General features: G+C 46.6%; 1 protein-coding gene across 3 annotated transcripts in view; it reads right to left on the bottom strand.

Annotated features, from left to right (window-relative positions):
* Abat (4-aminobutyrate aminotransferase) overlaps positions 1–24135 on the bottom strand; it is a 94118-nt gene that overhangs the window by 22334 nt on the left and 47649 nt on the right. For all 3 annotated transcript variants that reach the window (XM_041676121.1, XM_041676122.1, XM_041676120.1), the window contains exons 2-6: positions 21176–21288; positions 14596–14693; positions 11906–11935; positions 11025–11142; positions 4002–4051 (exon numbers count right to left, since the gene is read on the bottom strand). In XM_041676121.1, coding sequence (XP_041532055.1) covers positions 4002–4051; positions 11025–11142; positions 11906–11935; positions 14596–14693; positions 21176–21245 — 366 coding nt within the window. In that variant the 5' untranslated portion in view covers positions 21246–21288. The remainder of the gene's footprint in view (positions 1–4001; positions 4052–11024; positions 11143–11905; positions 11936–14595; positions 14694–21175; positions 21289–24135) is intronic.

Here is a 24135-nt window from a genome sequence, read left to right as displayed (position 1 = left end):
AGAGAGGTCTGGGTGGAGGACATTGCTCCATTGGTAGAGCGCTCACCTACCATGCACTAAGCTCCAGGCTCCATGCCCAGCACTGCAGAAATCTAGTATGGTGGCTCACGCCAGCAAACGCAAACATTTGGGAAGTGGAGGCAGGAAGCTCAGAAATTCAAGGCTGTCCTTAGGCAGGCTGAGGCCAGTCTAGATTCCAGGAGACCCTGTGTCAGAAACACACATACACACACACACACACACACACACACACACACACACACACACCAGAACAGACATGTGGAGGCCGCACTGGGATGTGGGGACTTTAAGACATTCCCTGTCTTGGACATGATCAGATAATTAGCTCAATGCAAATCTGAACTGTGCCATTGCTCCACTGGGAGAGACTCAGAACAGGGAGGCCAGCAACCATTCTCCTGATGGCTTGGGGATGTGGTTTAGAAAGTGGGGTACATCCATACCTTTATAGCTTCTCCTGCTTTGTGTCCCCTCCTTGGCAGGACTAAAAGATGCAGAGGGCGCAAGAAGGATGAGAAGTATGAACTGTGAACTCTCCTCATTGCTGAGGACCAGAGAGGTCAGGCAATTGGTCCCAAGACACACAGACAGGCCACCAGCATGGGCTGGCTGGCTTCTGTTGGCATTCTGGGCCAGGCCCTCCAGGTACCTCTGCTCAGAAATGCTAATGCCGGGCACATATTTGCTTGACACAACTGGAGACCTTGGTTCATTGGCAGGGCATCTCATTAAAGGCATCTCCTTCTGGCTCTGACCTACTCATGGGGCCTGTGAGAAGTCAAGAACTCACACCAGGGTGGGAACAAACTGCTGCCACGGGCTGCAGGAAAAAGGCCCCCAGAGAGCGACAGGCGGCCTGGCAGCTTGACTGCCTATCTGGGCCCAGAAAAGATGTGGGGGTGGTGTTCTTGCTCGACAAAGCGTGACATTAAGAACAGAAGCTATCTGGGACACGTGGCTGCAGAATCAAATGAGGACAGGTTTCCAGAAGGCTTGCCACCAGCTTGGCTGTCTTAAAGTGCAGTAAGGGGAGAGAGAACTGGCTTTGGCTGCATAGCCTCGGGCAAGTCGCCTAACATCTCTGAACTTCAGGACCTTCGTCTGCCAATGTGGGCACCTCTTGCCAGGTATTGACAGAGAGAGCCTTGAGGAGAAAAGGCATAGAGAGAGTACAGAGTTCATGCTTAAGAATGGTAGAACCAGCCTGGAAGTCACAGACTGGCGAGTGTCTTACTTGGCCCTCTGTTTGCATCCATCCCAGGTGCAGGGAAGCCCAGCCGCAGCTGTCACTCATGGCCGTGTGACTACGCACTGGCTGACCAAAAACACAGGGCACAGCGTGGGGGAAAGGTATTGAGATGACCCTGGGGACATGAGAACGGGAACCCAGATAGACTCCACAAGGGCCCGTATCCATTTCTGAAGTGACATGAAATCACTACCTTCACAGTAGTGCTAATGTGGCCAAGAGGATTGATAGAAAGCCAGGTGTGTGTGTGGGGTGATGAGAGAGTGGGTGAAGCTCTTGTTGGACAAACATGAGGACCAGAACAGAACCCAAGGATATGCGTGGTGGGTTTGGTGGTCCACCTGTAATTCCTGCCTTGAACGGCTCAGATGGAAAATGGGGGGGGGGGGTTCATAGCAAGCTGGGAGGTGGAGGTGAGGACCAGTCCCTGCCTGGGCAAGACGTGGCAGGTATGTGGGGTAGGCAGGGAAGATCCCTGTGAGTCCCTGTGAGATCAGGAAGACGTCGTTGCAAAGATCAGGATCCTTGCATCTTGACATCATGTGTTGTTGGGGAGACTGCCTCCGCAGGCAGCTGACACTGCAAATATGTGTGGCATGCGTGTTGACACATTCTCTCAGCACCAGCTGCCAAGGCATCTGGGATCTGCACAAGTTTTGAAACAAAGCAGCTCTGAACGTAAACACATCCTCTGAGCCTCTGGCTTCATTGGCCACCTTCGTGGGGTTCCCCCTTGCACCTGCTCAATGAACTGGAGGTGAGACTGTCCTCCAGTCCCTCCCAGGCAGGGCATGCCAACTGACCATGGCTCTTTCAAGAGATCTTCACTTTTGAGGTTAAAAAGGACTTTTTGGAATAGGGTCTTTTGTAGCCCAGGCTAGCCTTGAATTTGTTCTACCGCCGAAGATGGCCTGGAACATCTGATATCACTGTATGTACCTCCTGAGGACCGGAATTAGAGTCATGCGCAGCTACATCCAGTTTGTACAGTGCCTGGGATAAAACCCAGGCTTCCTGCAGGCTAGGCAAGAGCTATATTCCCAGCACAGTTAAGGGTGGAGTTCACTTCTTGACTAGGATTGGGCTTTTTTCGTCCCTTGCTTTCCTTTAGGGATCAAGTTTCCTGACATGGGTGGACAAGGATATTCTCCTCTGAGTCACACAGAAACACACACACACACACACACACACACACACACACTCTCTCTCTCTCTCTAAGTGTTGGACAGGATATGAAGTGATGTGATGGAGACCCCCTACCCCAATGCTGGTGGGAAGGGAAATCAAGTCTGCAAATGTGACCAGTTGCCTCTTTTTCCTGCCACCATGCTCTCCCCACCATGATGGTGCACCCTTAGATTATGATGGTGTACCCCCAAATTATGAGCCAAAATAAGCACTTCCCTCCTTAAGTTGCTTATGCTATAGCAAATGAGAAAGCTAATAAGGTAGATATATAATCTTCCTCCTCTTTAGTTTCTTCATCTATTAAACATTCCCGAAATACAGAACATTACTATTATAAAGCATAGACCATATAGGTGGTTATGGGGTGTGTGTGGTATGCTCAACATATAATATACACATGCATTAAGTTTTTATAGAAATATATTTAAGAGCTGGGTGGTGGTGGTGCATGCCTTTAATCCTAGCACTCAGGAGGCAGAGACAAGTGGATTTCTGTGAGTTTGAGGCCAGCCTGGTCTACAGAGCAAGTTCCAGGACAGGTTTCAAAGCTACACAGAGAAACCCTGTCTCAAAACAACAACAACAACATAAAAAACAAAACAAAAATCTTAAAGAGCAGAACACAATACTTTGCACAAATACATTGTTCATATGTTAAATGTTATCATTGTCTTTTGCCTATACAGCACTGCGTCCTTTACTCTGTAGCCTAAATGTGGTTACAATTCTCAACCGACATATGGGGTTAAGTGACTGTCTGCATGGGAGTAGGGGTGCTGAGTTTTTCTCATTGTCCTAGTTACATTCTGTCACTGTGACTAGTACCAGAACTAAAACATCTTTGGGGAGGTAAGGCTTGTTTGTCTTATAGGTTACAGTCCATCTCTGTGGGAGCCAGGGCAGGAGCTCAAGGTAGGAACCTGGAGGCAGGAACTGAAGCAGAGTCCATGGAGGAACTGCTGCTTACTAGCATGTTGCCTGCAGCTTGCTTGATTATTTTTTAAATAAAATTTATTTTATTTTATGTGCATGCCTAAGTGTATGTGTGTGCACCACATGCATACAGGAGCCTGTGGAGGTCAGAAGAGGCAACGGATTCCCTGGAACTGGAGTTACAGACAGATGTGAACATGTAGGTGCTAGAATCCCAATCCAGGTCCTCTGCAAGAGCAACAAGTGCTCTTAACTATTAAGCCATCTCTCTGGTCCCTCAGCCTGCTTCCTTACACAACCCAGGAACACTGCCCAGGGGTAGCACCGCCCACGGTGAGCTGGACCCTCCCACATCTATCAAGAAAATATCCTATAGATACGCCCACAGAACAGTGGGATGGAGGCACTTCCTCTACTACTGAGCTTCTGCTCTTCTCAGGTGACTCTAGTTCAAGTTGAGGAAACCCAGGCAGCACCTCAGTAAGGCATCTGAGTGCCTGGCACAGGATACAGGCTCAGCAAGCATATGGAGAGCTGAGGATGAACCATGTCTAAAGATGCTTAGTGAGGCTGATCATTGGCAGATTGTCTGCACATCAGGGAGACGTACCGCGTTTTGAGGCTGTTGGATGAGTTTCGCCAGAGCTGGATGGTTGTAACCTGGGGAGAGGAGGGTACAGGAAGGTTAGAGAAGGCCATGGTATCTGAAGTTTCTTTCCGCCCCAGTTCTCTTTCAACTCCAACACAGAGAGCTCTGAGCTCTGACTCAGAAGTCTCTGTCAGTGCAGCCTGGAGAGCTCCAAGTTCCCTGCAGACACTGGGGTGTTTGTTCAGGTTTGAGACCTGCCGGACCAGTGAAACATGAGGAGGTAAAGGCAAGGTCCATGCCAGTATCAACAGGCCACAGGCCAATGCAAAAAACTGTGTGTGGTCCTGCCTCATTTCCCAGTGCCCATGGGCTGAGGTAGAACCCAATAAGTGCTACTCCAAGGACCAAGGGACACCACCTGCAATGTCACATGACCACCATGTCACATGCCACATTCTGCCTTCATACACACTTGCACATTCCCAGGATCCTGCCGCATTTACTTTCCAGAGGGGCTGATGTTACACAATTTGCAAAGCATTTTACAGCCATCAACAGCACATCAGGTACGTAAACTATGACTCAGTCACACAATGAGTCCTTGCAATGTCACCATGCAGCCAGAGAGAAGGATGAGAGAGGTCCGTTTGCGCTGTTGGAGTCAGCGGTGAGATCCGCTACCGAGCGAAAAGGGGGCGGATGGAAACAAAGAATGCGCACGTATGCTCTAAATAGCTTGTTAGAGGGAACCAATAATAACGGCTCTTTCAGATCATCTCAATAGAGGCAAAAAAAGAAAGCATTTGGTAAAATGCAATGTTGGTTCATGATAAAAACACTCAACAAGCTAGGTATTGAAGTTGCCTGGAATCTAGTAGTTCAAGGTCATCCTTGACTACCGAGTGAGTCTGAGGTCAGCCTAGGATCTGTCTTCAAACAAACAATAAATAAGGAGGCCGGCAAGATGACTCAGCAGGTAGAGTGTGTGCCCCAAAGCCAAGACAAGAGTTAAATCCTTAGACGCTACATAAAGGTGGAAGGCAGGAACTGACGTCCCCCGACCTCCCTACACATACTATGGCATACGTCTATAGGTGTGCACAAACACACAATAACAACAACAACAATAATAGAAAACAAACAAAAATATCCCCAAAGCAAAATCCAAAAACAAAAGTGACCAAAAGCACCTCAACTTGATAAAGGACGTGTGTGCAAGACCTCCCTGGGCTGGGGGGTATAGTTGAAGTTGGCAGAGGGCTTGCCTAACAGGCAGGAAGCCCTGGGTTCAACCCCAGAACCATATAAACAGGTTTGGTGGGATAAAACTGCCATTCCAGCAGTCCAGAGGAGGAGCAGAAGGATTAGAAGTTCAAGGTCATCTTCGGCTACACAGAGAGTTTCAGCCTAGCTACGTGAGACCCTGTTCCAGAATAGTAAGGAAAAGGAGGGAGAGGAGGAAGTGAGGAGATGAAAACCTCAGTGCTAGTGTCCTCCTCATCAGCAGTGAAAAGGACCCTATGTTTCTCTGCAAAGTCAAGAACGAGACAAAGATATTCCACGTCACTCCTGCTGCTCACTGCAACACTAGATTCCAGTCAGTGTGACCAGATGAGAAAAAGAAGCACAGTCAGGTAGGTGGTGGTAGGTGGTGGCTGGCGGTGCACACCTTTAATCCCAGCACTCAGGAGGCAGAGGCAGAGGCAGGCAGATGTCTGAGTACAAGGCCAGCCTGGGCTACACAGAGAGACCCTATTTGGAAAAACAAAAGCAAAACAAAACAAAACAAAAAAACAATGAAGATCGAACTGTATTTCTATCCAGTTGCAATGAATGGCCCCAAACTGAACCTAGGAAAAGCGCACTGAACGACAGGCATCATTACTAACGCTTCCTCCCCAGTAGGTGGCTCCTGAAGACTGGATGCCCACTGAGTTGTTGAATCCGTGAGAGTATGTAAAATATAGCTTGACCTGATTCAGTAACCTTAGAAAATGTTCACAGAAACTTCAGGCTTTACCTAAAAATTTCTGAAACACACACACACGCACATACGCACATGTACACGCACACGCACATGCACACACACACCAGCTAGATGGATCAGCAGGTAAAGGTGTTTGCCATAAGCCAGATGATTGGAGTTCATTCCCCGGGACCTATATGTTGAAAAGAAAAAACTGACTTCCATAGCTCTCCTCTGATCTCCACACACACATAACACATACACTAAATAAATAAGTAATATGATGATGATGATGATGGTGATGAAGATGATTTTTTAAAGAGCCAGGCAGCTGTGGTAGGCAGAGGTCAAGGCGGGAGGACTGTGATTCTGAGGCCAGCCTAGACTGCTAGTGAGTTCTAGGCCATCTTGAGTGACACAGCAAGATTCTAACAAACAAGACAAATGAATGATACTGTAATTCATTCCAATTCCCATTTCCCGAGCATCAGTGTGCCAGGCTTGAGCTAATGCTTGGCCCTGATAATCCTTCCTCATTCTACCAGAAGCCCTATGTGGTCAGGCACGGCCAGGCTGCTGATGCAGATGAAAACAGGAGATGCAGCTGGGTGGCTGCGTGTGGTGGTGTGCACCGTAACTCCAGCTCTTGGGTGGCGGAGGCAGGAGAATAAGCAGTTCAAGGTCAGTTTGGACTAGATAGTGAGTTTGAGGCCAGCTGGGGCTACATAAGATCCTCCTGCTCTCCTCAAAAATATCAGTATGACTGTGAGAAATTAGGGAACATCTGGTCTCCCCTATGCCAAGGCAGGCCTTGGACCCTGCAATTCTGCTTAGAACCACCCTCCTCTCCCTTATGACCACTTACATTTATTGAGAATCTACTGTGTGCAGGGAGCATTCTATTCATCACTGCTAGTCCCACTGTCAAGGTTTATACTGACTGTCAACTTGGCAGCACTTAGAATCATCAATGAAACCCTGTCTCCAAGAAAGAGGGTAGATAGATAGATAGATAGATAGATAGATGATAGACGGATATATAGATAGATAGATGATGGACAGACAGACAGACAGAGTGAGCTGAGCACCGAATGCATCACTTTATGGTTCCTGACTGTGGATGCAGTGTGACCAGAATTTCACAGTCCTACCACCATGCTTCCCCTCACCTGATGGACTGTACCTTTAAATGGAGACAGAATAAACCCTTTCTCCCTTAAATCACTTTGGTCAGGGTGTTTTGTGACAGCACCAGGAAAGTCATGAACGTACCTGGCAATAACCCTGGCAGGAGGCACTGATGACTGGAGACCAAATGGGAGCTGCCTCTGCCCGTTCCACCCCCACTGAGGCCTCACTAGGCTCAATGTGTTTTAATTGAATGAATTTATAGCTCAGTGATGTGGGCACAAACTCAGCATCTTATAAAATATATGAGGAAAGTCGGGCTGTGGCGGCACATGCTTTTAATCCCAGTACTCGGGAGGCAGAGGCAGGCGGATCTCTGTGAGTTCGAGGCCAGCCTGATCTACAAGAATTAGTTCCAGGACAGTGTCCAAAGCCACAGAGAAACCTGTCTTAAAAAACCCAAACTAAACCAAACCAAACCAAACCAAACCAAACCAAACCAAACCAAAACAACAAACAAACCAAAAAAATATGAGGAAAGCGCCATAAGGGGAGCTTAGGGCAGAAGTGGGCTTTTACCACACATACTTGCAATGTTTGTTCCTTACAACTAACTCATCTGTGGAGATGTCGGCCCCTGTGGTTACTCGTCTGCAGCCACTCCAGGTCTTTGGAAGGTGATTTGGTGATGTGGGCGGAACTCTTGTGAAGGTTGTGCTTTTATAAAAATCAAGGGGGTCTTCAGCCTCCCATCTTGTGAGGACACTGTGGAAAGGCACCACCTTGTCCCAGAAAGACATTCCATCTGTCATGCCTGCATCTTGGACTCTAAGTTTTCAAAATTGGGAGAAACCAGGTTATAAGCTATTCCGTCTCCAGGATTTTGTCTTAACACCTTCACTGGAGGAAGACATGGACTTTTTAGCTGAAATACATTTACTTTGAAAGGAGACTTCGTATCACTGAGGCTAGCAGCTGAGAGCAGTGGGAACAATCTTTATGTTGTCTTCCTGAGGCTCTGGACCTGGCCTGCTCTTCCTAAACACTGCGTAGACAAGTATTAAACACCCAGCACCACCCATGCGAGACTCTGGTTTCACTGTGCTGACTGCGGAGGGCAGGTTTGCGGGGGAGGGGAGGTAGCCTAGGACACTGAAGCAGGAAAACCAGGGAGGGAATTAGCATATTTCGGTCTCTTCCCTAGCCCCCGCAAGGCTTGCAGGGCCCGGGACTAGACACTGCTCATCACTCAAGGAGAGAACACTCTCTGGGTTTTTCCAACCGTTTTCTGGCCAGAGTTCTGGCTTATCATGCTGCCGGGGTGTTTATGGCTTTTCTGCCTCAGTAGATAAGCCTGGTCCCGGGAAGCCTCATTAAATCGCAGAGGCAGCTCGACTCATTGGCTCCCAGAGGAGATGAAAACAGGACTCCGATTAGGGAACCTTCAACTTGGCTTTGAGTTGTCAGACCCCCATAGCAGGGCAGGTGTCTGCAAGGCTGCTCCTTAGGGACATAAGAGGTGGGCTCACTGTCTGTGTCCTGGCAGGACCTCAGACTCCGTGTACCGCCAAGCAGATTCTGTGACCTACTGGAGTCTAAAATGAGGTCAGTTGAGGGTACTATCAAAAGACCCTATAATAGGGCAGCCATGACCATCTATTAACATGTGAAGCACTTGGCTGGTAAATCCCAAATGAGGATTGGCTTAAAATATATCTGGAAGCTGTGCACACCTTTGCTAGCCCTTGGGGGTGAGCTCAAAACCAGCGTGGAGGCCATTGAGATGACTGAGCGGATAAAGGTGCTTGCTGCCAAGTCTGATGATCTGAGTTCAGTCCCTGGAACCTACGTGGTAGAAGGAAAGCCCTGATTCCTGCAGATTTTCCTCTGACCTCCACACTGGCACCTCAGCATACATATGCGTGCGCGCGCGCGCACACACACACACACACACACACACTAAATATAAAACCAAACAACAACAGACAGCAACCAAGGCGAGAAGGGGTTTGCAGGCCTTCAAATCCTCAATGCCTTCAGAGACCGAGGCAGCCCTGAAGGGTGAGTCACTGTTGGTGTTTGGTCATATCTCAACAGGAAATTAGGTCTGAGGACAAGTACTGGGGAGGGAGAGGAAGAATGGGCACCCAAGGCTGGGAGTTAGGGAAGTTCTCAGGGTGCCAGGAGATATGGGCCTCAGGACCAACGTCCCCACGCCTGTCTCCTTTAAAGCAGACAATCAGTATTGTCTTTGTATAGGCCACTGAACACAGCTGGGCATCTATCAACCACAGGGACAATAACCATCCAAGCTGCAAATGACGCTACCTCATTTCCAAATTAACCCTGTCTGCCCCATTGCTTGTGTCAGCTCCGTCTGGCCGGGAGGTGAGCCCAGCTGAGGCAGGTGCTGCTAGCATCCACTGAGGTCACATTTCCCTGGCAGATCATCCCCAGATTCCAGCTGCTGTCTGTGTTGGCTGAAAATGGCTCCAGCTGCCTCCTCTGGAAACTGCTTTGTATCATGGAAATCACTTTGCTGGGCCTCCCCTGGCAGCAGACAGGCAATGAACGGCCAGCTCAGGGATGCAAAAGGGCCAGCGATCTACCTCAGTCTGGCAGAGAATATCCTGTGAGAGCAGGCTGTGGGTCTAGCAGAGACCTCATTCTTTTGATCTGGTGCTTTTATTTCCCTGTCTTCCCTTTCAGTTGGGGCTTTTCCTCAGTTGATTTTGAAGAATCCTCACCTCAGGCTCTGTCAGGAAACCCAACCTAGTCAACTCCATTGAGCCATGATTGCTCTGCAGGTTTAACCCTTCTAGCTTTTTTCACCTAGTGGCAAAATAGTGGAAGAAAGGCAGGCATACACACTCATCTGGTGAGATCTGGAGGAAGAAAGGAGAGAAGGACCTACTACATGTTAGATCAGAGGCCGCACTTGCTGAGTACCTTCCCCAAACTGCAAAGCATCTCATAGACAAGGCAGGGTGGGGAGAGGGCCAGCTTCCTAAATCACTGCCTTATATGCTATCTAGTACCTTCACTAACCCGCTAAACTCAGAGACCATTCATTCCCTTCTTAAGCTCAGTGACTCCTACCCTCTAAAGTCTATAAACAGAAGGATCTCTTTTGCTCTGAGTTGCTGTTGGATCTCCTATCCCAGCTTCCCTCACTTTGAGTGCCAGAGTCATGAAAGGATCTGATCACCTGAAGTTGATTGCATCACGTCTGTCTACCAAACCTGTAAAGAATCTTTATTATTTGCAACAATGTCTAATGGCCTGGAGCTGTGGCTCAGTGGTTAAGAGCACTCTCTGCTTCTGAAGAACATCCAAGTTCAGTTTCCAACACCCATAATAGACAGTTCACACCCATAGCAGGCAGTTCACACACATATTAGACAGTTCACACTCATAGCAGGCAGTTCACACGCATATTAGACAGTTCACACCCATAGTAGGCAGTTCACAACCATCTGTGACTCCAGCTTCAGGGATTCCATGAGTACCTATACTCACATACAAATACATAATTAAAAATAAATCTTAAAAATAACATGAACAAACAATGTCTAGGGACTGGAAAGATAACTCAGCATTTAAGAGCACTTGCTACTCTTCTAGAGGGCATGGTTTTACTTTCAGCATTCACATGGAGGCTCATAATCATCTGTAATTTGCATTCCAGGGGGTGCAGTGCCCCCTTCAGGTCTCTGTAGGTACTGCACACAGGTGGTACACATACATATATATGAGCAAAAACACCCCCATATTTAAAATTAAAAGGAAAGCCTATAGCAACAATAAGGCAATGTCTAATCATGTTCTCTCCACCATTACTTGTTCACTCACTTACCCTTGGGGGAGAGGCTGGTAAAACACCGAGGACAAAGATCTAAAGCTTGAGATCATAAGAAAAAGAGAGTGGGAGGTGCCTGCCCCACTCTTACCTATGGGGACAGAGGAGATCTGAGAATACAGGTCCAGCATGCGGTTGCCGTCCACATCCACCAGGTAGTTGCCCCGGCTTTCTTCATAGTTGCAGAAAAAGTGAACAGCCTCTGCGTTCTTGGGAAAGAGGAAACTGGTTCAGGCTGGTTTCTACTGCCCAGATTCTTAGTCTTTTAGGAATAAGCTTGGACTGTGGAAACAGACTACATCCTGTTTGCTCTGCACCTCATGAGGATCTGTGGGTGTTGGCAAGCTTCTACGTCTTTCTCTGGGAAAGAAGACACAAGTGGCCTGCTTTAAATTGCTTTGCTACAAAATTGTGTAGCCTTGGCTGGCCTAAGAACTCAGTAAGTACACTAGGTCAGCCTCTACTTCAGAGTTCTGGGATCAAGGGCTCTAGGCCACCACACCCAGTCTGTACATATGTAACAAAAAAATTGTGCTGAACACATTTAATGTCCAAAAGTAAAAGACCTGCTATTCTTTTTCTGTCTTGGGTTTCGTGAAATTTTGTGTCTGGTTTGTTTATCATAACAAAAAAGGTTGAGACATAACTCAGAAGCAAGTTCTGACAAGTTAAAGAATGTGTGGATGTGTGGTAAGCCTCAGAGAAGCCACTAAGAAAGCTAGAAATGAACAGAAATTAGAGAAATAAAACACAAGCTGGAGAGATGGCTCAGTGGTTATGAGCTGTTATTGCTCATGCAGAGGACCCATGAGGCTTGTCCCATCTGCCTGCAACTCCAGCTCCAGGGGGCTCTGACTCCCTCTTCTGGCCTCCATGGGCAACTACACATATGCACATATAAATAAAATATGTACACATAAACAAAATCAATTTAAAAAAAGAAGCAGAAGGAATCACCTTGTGCCCACTTACCTGGATTGTGTTCAGCTGTTTCATTAACTCCTGCAGACAAGAACAGAAGCATCAGCATGGACTGCACACCCCTGCCAGGGTGCCTTAAACATCTCCCTTGCTGTCCCAGTTCTTGAGGCCTTGTTTTCCACTCTGATGCCAAGAACTTGACAGATTATTAGTCAACATTATAAATAAATATTTTAAAAGTGACTTAATACAAATAATTGATAAAAACCTACTCTACAGCACAGTAAGTGGCAATTACAACAACAGATTAGAGATTTGTATTTAAATAACTGGGAAAGAAAAGGCAGTGAAAATTTATTTTTGAGACAGGGTCTAATTGTGTAGCCTTGGCTGGCCTAAGAACTCAGTAAGTACACTAGGTCAGCCTCTACTTCAGAGTTCTGGGATCAAGGGCTCTAGGCCACCACACCCAGTCTGTACATATGTAACAAAAAAATTGTGCTGAACGCATTTAATGTTCAAAAGTAAAAGACCTGCTATTCTTTTTCTGTGGTGCTGGGGATAGAAGCCAGGGTCTTACCCATGCTGGGTGAGTGCTTGACCACCAAGCTACGTCACTAGCCCTTGTTTTATTTATTTTATTTATTTTGTTTGTGGGTGTTCATGATGCACACGTGAACGCCAGAGGAATTTGCATGATCAGCCCTTTCCGTCCACTAGATGGTGAGTTACTGGAAACCAACCCCAGTGACGGGCTTAGTGGCTGGCGCCTGGATCAGCCAAATGTGCTAGCCCAGGTCCTCATTTTGAAAAAGCCCAGTCAGGCTGAAGAGATGGCTCAGAAGTTAAGAGCATTGAACCGGGTTCAGTCCCCAAGCATCCGCATGGCAGCTCATAACTGTCTGTAACTCCAGTTCTAAGGGAACTAACCACCTCTTCCAGGACATGGTACACAGACTTACATGCAGACAAAACACCCATGCACAGAAAATGGTTAATTAAACATTCAGTGGTAAAGCATTTGCCAAGTATGCACAAGGTCCTGCATTATTAGTTTGATCTCCAGCATTAGGGGAGGAAAGAAAGAAAAGATGTAACTCCCTTATCAGGAAAGGAGGGTAAAACCAACTGACAACATTAATTTGCTCAACAAAGAGCCACTTCTGATTACAATTCACTTTCCCTATTCCAATCAGAAACTAGGAACTGAAAACCAGTTGCCTTGATATTAGCGAGATTTCAGCCCCCCAAATAATTTAGCAGTTAGCATTTTGACATTACTTATCTCCACACAAAAATATAAAATAATATTAACAACAAAATATGAGAAGTTATTCTAGGCATTTCTCTATTGAATTAGAATCCACCCCAACAGGAATATGCATGAAAAGCTCTCTCCTTCTGTCTGATGAAAACCACCAAAAGAAATAGAAACACATTAGGATAAATATTTCTGAACAGATGCTATAGCAAAATGAATGATCTTTTCACAGTAAACAAGACAGCATCCAACTGTGGAAAAAAACATGCTAAATCAGAGGGAAAAAACCCTAAGCCCTGAAAGGTTTGTACCATCTCCCTCTCTCTTTTGTACCACATCTCTTGCCTTCTTATAGAAGGAACCTCCCAGGTATCTCAGGCTGGCCTTGAATTCTGTACACGGCAGAGGTTGACCCCTGGTCCATCTGCTTTCACCTCCCAACTGCTGGGATTACAGGTGTGAACATCTTCAAGCTGGGCTTGAAGGTCCCATCTTATTACTATTATTTTTTAATTGAGCTAGACTACAAAGTGATGAATCTTTTTTTTCAAGGTCTTGTATGGCTTTACTTTACTGCCATTTCAGCAATGATCCATGTGTTTCTCACCACCAATTGTCCAGTACACCCACCATCTGAGGTGCAAATGCAGCATCTTCAACAAACCTTCCAGCTCAGAAACTGCTGAGCTTCCTCCCCTCCAACTAATTTCCACTTTTTGTAGCCGGGATTCTTGAAAGCAGTAGAACACACCTCAAATCCCCACTAGTCAGAATCTGTCTGAATAGCAGAGTTGGCAAAGTGATGAATCTTACCATGGCACCTCTGTTTACATTGCTTCCCTACCCTCACTCCACACCCCAAGTCCTCTTCCTGTCTCTCTTTCTCCTTCTTCTCTTTCTCCAAGTTCTGCTTTGTTATCACTTGTACAGACTGCCTTCTTTATGTTAGATTTATCTTTGTCCTTGAAGACCAAAGTCAGTTGTCTTTGATACCCAGCCCTATGCCTCGATTTTCAGTGTCGCTTGTGAGTTCAGCCCCAGTCCTTAATTCTGGACTGACAGTGACCCAATGGACTTGCTTTGGCCAAGAGACTAAGGTGGGGACATCTGAAAGCCAGTGTGAAGTTTCAGTCTCAGTGGACTTACAGTAAGATCAGAATAAGCCCAGTGTGACAAGCCGGAGGAACGGCGACCCACGGAGCAGAGGCGAGTTACTGCAGGCAGAAACTGCACCGGCTGACAGCCAGCCCCACCTTAGGCCTGCAGATGGCTGCAGCAAGGCCACCTACCTAGCTGCTGGTTAGCTCTAAACGCATAGGCAATCTGAATGCCACATGCCCGCAGTCTATGACTGACTGTCAGGCAACATCCTGAGACACTGGGTTGTTTTTATACACACCTTTAGTAGAGGCTCCGAACGTATGCCAAGCTTTCCGTGTACCTGCCTGCTGGGCCTTTGTCTTAGGTGTGGTTGACTCACCTGAGATCGCGGCCCTGGGACTTCTGTCTTCATCAGTGGCCCATCGTAATCAAATTCAATGTCAACTTTGGCAGCAGCTTGACTGATATATCTGGATCCTGCCATACAAAAGACAAATGAGAACCCCTGGTGACAAGACACAAGGAGGATCAGCCCTAACAGATGCCCTCAGTCAGATGGCCCCAGGATCTCAGCTCTGTTCTGACAAGGCCATCCAGGAAGACTGCTTCTGAACAAACAAGACCCTGTGAGAACAATAAAGATTCTGAAACTGGGGAAAGCCATGCACAGCCAGTAAAGCTGTAGGAAATGCTCCCATCCAAGGGAACATGTTGAGCTGACCCAGCTTCCTGATCCATATGTGTTTGCTGGCTTAACCTATGTGCACTAATGAGCGTGCCTGGTGCTCAGAAGGTGTTAGATTCCTTGGAACTGGGTGGTTGTGAGCTGCCATGTGGGTGCTGGGACCCAAACCCATCTGATGAGTCATCTCCCCAGCCTCCCCCTGCACTTTTTGAAGACACACAAGTAAATGATGGACCCAGTGTACTGAGCTCTTAACATGAAGGTGGCCCTAGGCTCCATGCTCAGGGTGCGTGCCTGCACGTATACGTGCACGCGTGTGCATGCTGAAGTGTAACACAGTGTGTGTGTGGAGGTCAGAGGACAACTTGGGGAGAGAATTCTTCCCTTTCATTGTGATTGAGTCTAGGTTGTACTCTTGAATGGCAAATGCTTTAAACTGCTGAGCTGTCCTGCCAGTTCAAAAACTCAGAGATCTCCTGAGTGCTGGGACTAAAGGGGTGCACTGCCATTGCTGGGCTTTGATTTCCCCTTTCTAATCAGTTTGAGATCCCAGTGCTTGGAATGGTCCTGCCCACGGTCAAAGTGGTTCTTTTGGAAAACCCACCTCAGCCTAATGACACGTCTAAGATTTGTCTGTGCTAGCGGTTCTCAACCTGTGGGTTATGACCCCTTTGGGGGTCATATATCAGCTATCCTGCATATCAGATATTTACATTCCAATTCATAACAGTAGCAAAATTACAATTATGACATAGCAATGAAATAATTTTATTGTTGGGCAGTCACCACAACATGAGGAACTGTATTAAGACAAAATGGCAACCTACAGAATGGGAAAAGATCTTTACCAACCCCATATCGGACAGAGGGCCGATCTCCGATCTCCAAAATATACAAAGAACTCAAGAAATTGGTCATCAAAAGAACAAGTAATCCAATAAAAAATGGGGTACAGACCTAAACAGAGAACTCTCGACAAAGGAATCTAAAATGACTGAAAGACACTTAAGGAAATGCTCAACATCCTTAGCCATCAGAGAAATGAAAATCAAAACAACTCTGAGATTCCATCTTACACCTGTAAGAATGGCCAAGATCAAAAACACTGAGAAAACTTATGCTGGAGAAGATATGGGGTAAAGGGAACACTTCTGCATTGCTGGTGGGAATGTAAGCTGGTACAACCGCTTTGGATATTAATATGGTGATTTCTCAGAAACAACCTTCCTCAAGACCAAGCAATACCACTTTTGGGTATATATCCAAAGAATGCTCAATCATACCACAAGGACATGTGCTCAACTATGTTCATAGAAGCATTGTTTGTTGTAGCCAGAACCTGGAAACAACCTAAATGCCCCTTGACCAAAGAATGGATAAGGAAAATGTGGTACATTTAAACAATGGAGTACTACACAGAGGAAAAAAAAATGACATCTTGAAATTTGTAGGCAAATGGATAGATCTAGGAAACATCATATTGAGTGAAGTAACCCAGATCCAGAAAGACAATTATCATATGTACTCACTCATAAGTGGCTTTTAGACATAAAGCAAAGAAAAACCAGCCCAAAATTTACAATCACAGAGAACCCAGACAACAATGAGGACCCTTAAGAGAGACATACATGGATCTAATGTTGAAATACGGAGCGGTGGGCTGTGTCCCGCCACCCGGCTAGCTTTACCCGAAATAATTACATGGAAACTGTATTCTTTTAAACACTGCCTGACCCATTAGTTTTAGCTTCTTATTGGCTAGCTTTTACATATTGATCTAACCCATTTCTATTAATCTGTGTAGCCCACGAGCTGGCTTACCAGGAATGATCTTAACCTGCGTCTGTCTGGAGTGGGAGAACCATGGCGACTCCCTGACTCAGCTTCTTTCTCCCAGCATTCCGTTCTGTTTACTCCGCCTACCTAAGGGTTGGCCTATCAAATGGGTCTAGGCAGTTTCTTTATTAATAAGAAATCTCTCCCACAATCTAATCTACATGGGAAGTAGAAAAAGACAAGATTCCTGAGTAGATTGGGAGCATGGGAACCATGGGAGAGAGTTGAAGAGGAGGGGAGAAGAAGGGAGGGGAGCAGAGAAAAATGTATAGTTCAATAAAATAAAAAAATAAATCCCATCAACATTCTACAAAAAGGTTAGGTTTTCAATAAATCTATGTAAAATATGATACTAGAAAACACATCTGAGCCCACTCTTGACTCTCTTAGTTGCTTTTTGGGTATCAGAAGCTTCTCAAGTGATGGCATGGTGTGAGGCAGGGTTGCAGTGCTGTATTTGGAAGCAGTTAGGATACACAACTCCTGCTTAAGTATGAAGAAAGCAGCTTTTCTTTCCTTTTGACTCCGAAAAGGAAGTTCCTAGAGTTCATTCCACTGAAAGAGTTAAACATAGAATTCAGTGGACTTTTAAGTTAGATTCACTCACTAGTTTTATATGTGAGTGTTTTGCATGTATGCATGTCTGCATCACGTGTGTACTTGGAGCTTGAGCAGTTCAGAAGAGGGCGTCAGATCCACTGGAATTGGAGGCACAGATAGTTATAAACCACTATGCGGGTTTGGAAACCAAACCTGATCCTCCGCAAGAACAAGTGCTCTGAACCAATGAGCCATCTCTCCAGCCCTCAAGTGGTGACCTTTGAATGCTAAATTATTCACTCTTTCCACGGTTGGACTCAGGGTTACAGCATTGATCCCAACAATGTAGAATATGAATGTAAATTCAGATGAAAAGAACTTTTCACCAAGTCAACCTTGTTCAATTTCCAGCTGAGGGGGAGGTTTGAGAAGTTCTCCAGCTTCCCCCCAGGGAGAACATAAAAGTCTTTATTTTCTCCCAAAAAAGTAATTTTTTAAAAAATCACATCTAAAAAAAAAATTAAAAAAGGTCACATCTAGCAGCTGGGCACAAGGTAAATATTATGCTTGCATTACTGAGAATATAAGGTCAGAGAGGTTAGTTAGAGGGCCAGGCTCATGCAGCTAACTGCTGATTAACCTGAACACTTGCCTTTCTGACTCCTCCTCAGACCCTGAGGGTCCCCTGCCACCTCATCTGGAGGCTCAGCAAAAACAACATGTCTCCCAGATTCGAATTCTTATCAGAATCACAGAGAAGAAAAAGGTCTGTAGAAAGCAGAGTGTGTTGTGGCACACAAGACTGGACATAGTAGACAGAGGTCCTCTGATCCACCTGCCTCCACGTCCCAGGTAGACTAAAGGCATGCGCCACCACCAACCCACCCTTAATGTCTTCTTGATCTTTGAAAATAACTTTTAGTTTGTTCAGAATGTGTGTGCATGCACACACACGCGACATGTGCATGATGGAGCATGTGTGCCTCAGGGAGTGTGGAAGTCAAAGGGCAACTTTTAGGAGTCCTCCCTTTCTTGTCTTCACTCCCCACTGAGGCAGGGTTTCTTGCTATTTCTGCTGCTACACTGCACACTCCAGGCTAGCTAGCTAGCCCTCACGTTTCTGGCCAATTCTCTTGCATCTGTCACAGGAGGGCTGGCATTATAACTAAACACTCCTCTCCCCAAATCTGGCTTTCAGCCTGCATTTTGAACTCAAGTTGTCAGGCTTGAGTGGTGTCTAGTTAGGGTTTCCATTGCTGTGTTAAATGCCATGACCAAAAGTAAGTTGGGAAGGGAAGGGTTTATTTGGGCTACACTCCCATATCACTGTTCATCTCTGAAGAAAGTCAGGAGCTCACACAAAGGGCAGGAACACAGAGGCAGGAGCTGATGCAGAAGCCATGGAGGGTCAGCTGCTTACTGACTTGCTCATCGTGGCTTGCTCAGTCTACTTTCTTATAGACCCCAGGACCACCATCCCAGGGAAGACCCCACCGACGATGGGCTGGGCCCTCTTCCATCAATCATTAATTAAGAAAATGTCTATGGTCAGATCTTACGGAGACATTTTCTCAGTTGAGGTTCCCTTCTCTCACACGACTCTTGTTGGTGTCAAGTTGACATTACACTAGCCAGCACGTGTAGCAAGTGATTGTACCAGTTGAGCTTAATAAGTGAAAATACTATTCCCAGAAAACAACTGTCCTGTATGTGAACCTAATAATGTCAAGGTAAAATCCAACTAGAGCCCTGCCTTGCTCTTCCTCTCAGTTATTCACTCATTTAGTGTGTGTCTGTGTGTGAGTGTGTATGTCTGCATGTATGTGTGTGTATGTCTGTGTCTGTGTGGGTATCTGTGTGGGTATCTGTGTGTGTGTGAGTGTGTGTCTGTATGTGTGTGTCTCTGTGTGTATGTCTATGTGTGTGTGTCTGTCTGTGTGTATGTGTGTGTGTGTGTGGTGTGTGTGTCTGTGTGTGGTGTGTGTGGCTGTGTGTATGTGTGTGTGTCTGTGTGTATGTGTGTGTGTGTCTGTGTGTGTGTGGTATGTGTGTGTCTGTGTGTGTGGTGTGTGTGTCTGTGTGTGTGTGCATGCATGCACATGTGGGTGGGATGTGTGTGTAGGGAAGTGTGTGTGGATGTGTAAGGTGCATGTGTTGAAGTAGGGTGGTAACTTCCATCCCTCCACCTCATATTTTGGGGCAGGGTTTCTCAGTGAACTGGAACTCTTGGTCTGGCTAGACTAGCTAGCCAGAAACCCTAGGGACCCCCTTGCCTCCTTTTACAATGCTGGAATTACAGAAGTGTACCTCCGCTCCCAGCCTCCACACACCCAGATTTTATGTGGGTGCTGATCCTCACACTTGTGTGGCAAGCCCTCTTTTTATCAAGACTGGAGAGCTGGCTCATCTGGTAAAAGCACTTGATACTCAAGCCTGACTCCCTGAGTTCAATTCCTGCAGCCCAGTCATCACCTCAGCCCTTTCCTGTTTGTTTTTGAGACAAGATCTCACGATGTTGGTGTGGAACTCTGTGTGTAGCATCCCAGACTGACCTTAAACTCACAATCCTTCTGCCTCAGCCTCCTGGGTGCAGGGATTACAGGCTAAAGAGACCTTGTCTCAAAAAAAAAAAAAAATAAGTACAATTAATGACTTGGTGACGGATTCCTGGCTCGCTGCAGGTCAGCACTGTGAGACAGTCCCAGGCTGTGCTTGATTAGAGGGCGTGGGTCAGAGTTCACAACAGGAGTTCAGTACCCAAACACTCAAGCCAGACAGTTATCAGCTGGAGGTACATCTGTTCAGTCATTTTTCCTTTTCACTTCCCCTTCTTTCTTTCCTCACTCCCTTCCTTCTTTCCTTTTTAGCCAAGTTTGTACTTGAACTCCTGACCTCCCAACTTAACCTCCTGGATGCTAAAATTATTTGGCTATTGGTATCACGCCTGTGACTTCAGCTTTTTTTTTTTTTTTTGACACGTCTCATGTACCCAGGCTAGTCTTGGACTTTCTATACAGTTGAGGATGACCTGGAATTCCTGATCTTCCTGACCTGAACTCCTGAGTTCTGTGATTAAAGGTGGTTACCACTTCACCCATTTGTGTATTTGTGTGTGAGTGAATGTTGTGTGTTGGGGCACTTGAAGCTGAGGCCAGGTGTCTTCTTCAATTGTTCTTCTACTGAGGCACCCTAATGAACCCTAATCTTACTAGTCTAACTAGCCGTCCTGGAGTCTCCTGATTCACCCTGGGCTGATGTGACTGGTCTAACTAGCTGTCCTGGGTCTCCTAGTGCATGCTGGGCTGATGTGACTGGTCTAACTAACCGTCCTGGGGTCTCCTGATGATCCCTGGACTGATCTCACTAGTTGGACTAGCCGCCCTGCCCTGGGATTTCCTCTGTCCAACTCCTAAAGACTGGATTTATAAGCAGGCTGCCACATCCACTAGCTTTTGTGTGAAGATCGGAATTCCAGTTCTTACTCACAGAAAATTCAGTATCTAATGAGCGGTCTCCTCAGCCCAAAGCCCCAGTGTATGCAGTGCTGGGTGTAAACCCCGAGCTTAGTGTTTGCTAGGAAAGCCCTCTGCCATTGAGCCACACACACCCGCAGCCTCATTTCTGTGGCTTTCTTTACCCTTGGGACCAACCCCAGCTGAGTGTCTTCCTTTCCGGGTCCTTAGAGGCCACCATCCCTGAGCAGAATGGCTCTCAGTCCCATCAACTCCCTTCCTACGTGAGAGAACTGTCCATCTGTGGGCGGGGTGATGAAGTAGGCAGCAATGGTGATAGACTCACTGATGAACACTAGAAAAGCACCAGAAGCAGCCAGATCCTTCTATCCTTGAGGACTCTGACCAGAGATCCCTTGTCTTCACTGTGTCTCTTGGGGGCTTACCAGGTGTGAAGAGGCAGAAGCTTTTCTGGGAGCTGCAGGCTACCCGCCGGGCGAGCAACAAGGAAGCCATGATCCCCTCCTTCAGGAAGAGGATCCCTTCACTTGGGGCTGTTCTGAAAGAGACCAAAACCATAGACTTAGGCCCGTGGGGACCACAGCACCGCAACAGGCATCTAAACCTACTATTGCCTACTTTGTGGAGAAGGCTCTTGGGATACAAATTCCTTTGCTGTATGCCAAACTCTCTTTAATGAAGTACATTTTGTGTTGAACAGAAACTTAATTTACAAACTTTCCCTCGCATCTTCCACACTCCAGATAGGGTGAGCATACTGTTTCTAGATGGAAAAATAGAGGCCCAGAGAAATGGCCTGATTAGCCAAGTGCTTGCTATGCCCCAAGCTTGATCCCTGGAGCCCATGAGAAAGAGCTGGGCATGGTGGCCCATGCTTGCAGTCTCAGTGCCAGGGAAGTGGAAAGAAGTGGACTCCTTAGGGCTCGCTGGCCAGCCAGTCTAGCCAATCAGTGAGCTCCAGGAAAGAGACTTTGTCTCAAAACACAACATGGAAAGTGACTGAGGAAGACAGCCAAGGATGACATCTGGTTCCCACACATCCCTGCCATGTATGTACCTGTGCGCGCACACCCACCCCACACCCACCACCACCACCACTAACAACAACAACTCAGAAAGAGCCCCCTCAAGTGATGACAAATGTGTGCACAAATTCAGTCAGGAATCTTCAGAGCAGACATCTCTGATGACCCAGCGCAGGACACTCAGGACTTCCTACATGAAACATTAGTCCCTGGGCTGTCCAGGGAGCCTGGGCATCCAGTGTGTGTGGGGGGGGGCCAGCTGGTGCCCATTCCATAACACATAGTTTGTCTTAGAATGACAAATTGTCCAAATACGCTTGGAACTCAGAGATGAAAATTTTGTTCTGAAACCACGCAGTCCTGGGTTATTGAGACTGTCACTCTATTTAGGGCCTCCTGCCTGAGGCTCATCTTGGCTATGGATAGATACAGCACAGACTCCTAACACTGCCAGGGCAAACCCAGTCTCTTCTCTCTTAAATGAAGAGGGACAGTGGTATTTCCTTCCTGGATGTCCCCTGGTACAGAGGGAAAATGAGGAATGAGAGGCCAGGATCCCTACCCAAACAAGGCCCTTGTCAGCAAGTGTAAAATTCCTCTGCAGCCTGACCACCTCTGTGTGACTTGCACGTACTAGCTGAGGCAGTTTCTATTCTGTGTGGACAGAGTTCTTGATGGACACTGGACAGCAGTAGATTCTGCATGCTTTATCTTTTGACCCTGGGAGGATCCACCCCAGAGCCAGCTGTGCTGTGTTTTGGAGACTGTAACTCTTCCGGGTGGAAAGGCTGTCATGTGAGTGGGTTGAAAGGTTCCAAATAGTCCTCTGGTTCCAGATATCTGCCCAGTCGTCTAGCAAACAGGGTTTTCCCTATTTCATATCTGAAGAAGGGCACTCTCGGATCTCAGGACATTGGTCACGGGACTTCCTGACCCCCCAAACATGGCTGCACTTGTAATAGACTAATTAATTTAGTTGACCTAGTCACATTAATAGAGGGCTTGAAGAAAAAAGGCATAGTTATGACTGCTCATCACTTTAACCCCAGCGCGGAGGAGGAAGAGGCGGGCAGACCTCTGTGAGTTGAAGCCTGCTCTCCATAGTGAGTTCCGGCCAGAAGCTGCACAGTGAGAGCCTGTCTCAAAAGCAAGCCATTCAGAGAAACCATTTTATTTCTTTTCATAAGAGAAAAATTAGGGAGAAAACAGCAGGCGTTAACACTGTGACCATAAATTAACTTAGAAACCCTATTCTTCTCTTGACAATTTAATGAGCTTTTGAAAAGTTGATTCTAATATATCCAACTCAAGCAATGCTGTTCACTCCGCAGCAGAGTAGCTATGCAGAAAAAGCGGTCGCCACCTCTCACTTAAGGCCATTGTCTCAAACAGAACACTGAGGCTGCATATAATTCAAGCTTCTTCCATTAAATATGTTTTCAAAGGGCTGGAGAGATGTCTCAGCAAGATCCTCTTTCAGAGGACCTGGGTTCAGTTCCCAGCATCCACACGATGGTTCACAACCATTGTTAACTCCAGTTCCCGGAGATCCGTTGTCCTCTTCTGATCTCCTCAGACATGAAGCACATATGAGGTACACATACACAGATACAGGCAAAACATTCAGACGTAAAATAAAATGAATGAGTTTGATATTAGTAAATAAATAATATGCTTTTGAGAATTCAAGACTCTTGAAGAACTTGAGCACGAACTTTTGAATAGCCCATCAGAGCGAGAGTCACGCCCATGCACTTGCGATGGCAGGCCACTTTGGAAAACGCATCCTAGTGACGTGTGACATTTCAGAGCCCTGCAGATGAAACTAGCCTCATAACAAACACCACCTCTGTCAGACATTCTCAGAAGAATGCCTGTTGCTCATTCACTTTCCTGCCCACTAATTCAATCAACAAAAGTGAATTAAGAAGCTGTTATAGCAAGGCTCTGAATCGCTCAGGCAGAGGAGGAAGAAGTCAGGGAAAACACGTTCCTAGTTCTTTGGCAGAGGACTAGGATCAGAGAAGGGTGGGAGAATTCAATGTCCTAGGCTGCTTTATTCATCCTGTCATTAACTTCTTAAAATAACCTGGCAAGATATGCACATAAAAAATTCCCCAGTTCACTGTCAACAATGAACTTCACAAAGCACAAGATGAAAAGCCAGGCATGGCGGTGTGCCTGTAATCTCAGCATTTGGAACTGTGAGTTCAAGGCCAGTCCAGGCTATATAGCGAGGTCAAGATCAACCAGGGATGTGTTGTAAGGCCGTGCTTGCTTCAAGAACAAAACCAAGCAACCCAAAACTCTAGCATAGAGTCATGACTGATTGACTGGTATGTGCAAGGCTCAATGGGACG

Source organism: Microtus oregoni, unplaced genomic scaffold (assembly GCF_018167655.1).
Source record: "Microtus oregoni isolate MIOR12 unplaced genomic scaffold, Mior012 000027F_ref0000203, whole genome shotgun sequence".
NCBI classification, from domain to species: Eukaryota; Metazoa; Chordata; class Mammalia; order Rodentia; family Cricetidae; genus Microtus; species Microtus oregoni.
This window is presented reverse-complemented; position numbering and strand designations above follow the sequence as displayed.